This window comes from Sinocyclocheilus rhinocerous, unplaced genomic scaffold (genome assembly GCF_001515625.1).
Source record: "Sinocyclocheilus rhinocerous isolate Xijiao unplaced genomic scaffold, SAMN03320098_v1.1 scaffold1223, whole genome shotgun sequence".
Classification (NCBI taxonomy): Eukaryota; Metazoa; Chordata; class Actinopteri; order Cypriniformes; family Cyprinidae; genus Sinocyclocheilus; species Sinocyclocheilus rhinocerous.
Genome location: NW_015641045.1, coordinates 1,029,922 through 1,031,850, shown reverse-complemented (window position 1 = coordinate 1,031,850; position 1,929 = coordinate 1,029,922). Strand labels below are relative to the sequence as shown.

The 1,929-nt window shown below is 31.5% G+C and overlaps 1 protein-coding gene across 1 annotated transcript in view; it reads left to right on the top strand.

The window, feature by feature from the left end:
- Positions 1 to 356: 356 nt before the first annotated feature.
- Positions 357 to 1,929, top strand: part of LOC107754419 (homeobox protein cut-like 2) — a gene marked incomplete at its 5' end in the record, with an annotated part of 33,653 nt that continues 32,080 nt past the window's right edge. The window contains 2 exons of the mRNA XM_016570856.1: positions 357 to 522; positions 1,388 to 1,526. Coding sequence (XP_016426342.1) covers positions 357 to 522; positions 1,388 to 1,526 — 305 coding nt within the window. The remainder of the gene's footprint in view (positions 523 to 1,387; positions 1,527 to 1,929) is intronic.

Below are 1,929 nucleotides of genomic sequence, written 5' to 3'. Positions count from 1 at the left end.
ATTATTATTTATTTTAATTAATAAAATCTCAGTAAATTTTACAAAAAATATTATGATTATTATTAATCTATTTAATAATAATAATAATAATACATTTTTATCATCAATTTTATAATAATAGTTTTTCTAACATTATATTAGTCAGTTAAATTAAATAATACAGTAACTGTGGAAAGTGTAAAGGTGTGGTGTGTTCACATTTACCATTGCTCTGTGAAATTTCGCAAGCAAAGTCCAGTAGGAATCCGCATGTTTGGGAGTTTCACGTGAGGACAAAAAAGTTTGTTTGTGTTCAAGTTGGTTGAACAAATTTGACACGTTGACCAGAAAGCAAATGTGACTGTGCACTAATGTAGCTTTGTATCTCTTTATGTGTGTGTGTGTGTGCAGATCCGGCTCCGCTGCTGCAGGCCACACAGGAGCGTCTGGCAGAACTTCAGCGTTCGGCTCCTGACGGTGACGCTCTGGTCACAGAAATCTCGGAGCACTGGAGAAAACACCTGGAGTGCCTTGACAAAGCAGGTCAAGCCTAAAACACACCAGAAACTATAACAATATGACAATATAATAATATGCTCTCACATGTTCTCTACACCGAAAACAACTGTTGAGAAGCAATTCTTCACTCACATAGTAAATATTACAACGAATTACAAAGAAACGCAAGTAACACATTGAATTAAACTTTAAATATTTAAAATACAAAGACTAAAATTGTATTTTCTTGTAAATCATACTCCAATAATCCATTAATTTATTTTTTTAAAACTTAATTAATTAAAACAAATTGTATAGTGTAACTGGAGACTTTTGATTGACTTCTGATGTAAATCCCATTAATCATAAAAAACAGACTAACCATAACCTACAACCTAACCCTAAACAAAAAACTTGCATTTTTAGAATAAAATAAATGCTGAATTCAATGAATCAATTTTTCACTTTAAATCTGTCCTCAAATGGAGTTTTTTTTTTTCAACCATTTTATCCACCAAAACAGCAAATAAATGAATAAATAAAAATGAGTCTGTCACTCTAATATGCTGATTTGCTGCTCAAGAAACATTTCATATTATTATCAGTGTTGAAACCAGTTGTGCTGCTTCAAACCATGACCCATTTTTTAGGATTACTTGGTGAAAATTCTAAATTGCATCATTTATTTGAAATATGAATCTTTCGTTACAAAATTACAAAATTACAAAAGTCTTTACTATTACATTTGATCAATTTAATGCAAAAAAAAACTCTTATTGACCCCAAACTTTTGAACAGTATTGTAACTTTATAATGAGAAATAAAATCTTATCTCAGCACCAACTGTTAGGTAGCACTTGTTATTCCACAGAGAAAGTGGACTGGTTACAATGTAATTAATTGTGTTTAGAACACACAGAGGAGGGGCCTGTATCCGTGGAGACGGGGGAGGCGTCATCACAGCCGCCCCGCATGATGACACCAAACAGCACACAGAACGTCCAGGATGGAGACGCCCTGCTCCAGAATCACCAGGACCCACAGGAAGGGTACGTGACCCACAGGAAGATTCCACACAAAACTTACTGCATACTGTACTCTCAATATCTATATATCTGTAGTTCAGTGAGTGCTGTTCATTTTCCATATCGCCAATAATGATTTCTGTTTATAAAAAAAAAAATATATATATATATATATATATATATGTATGTGTGTGTGTGTGCACATTATTTAAAAAAAATGCAATTAAATTATAATTTTTATTCACATTTTTTAATCAAATTTTGTATTAAAAAGAAAAAGTTACAAATTGTGACTGATATGCACATAATTTGTTGCAGCAGAGTGCATTTTTGCATTTCATAATTTTATTTCATAATAAGGCTTATGGAAAATTGCATCTAAAATTATGGGGGAAAAAAAAAATATATATATATACAAAATATATTT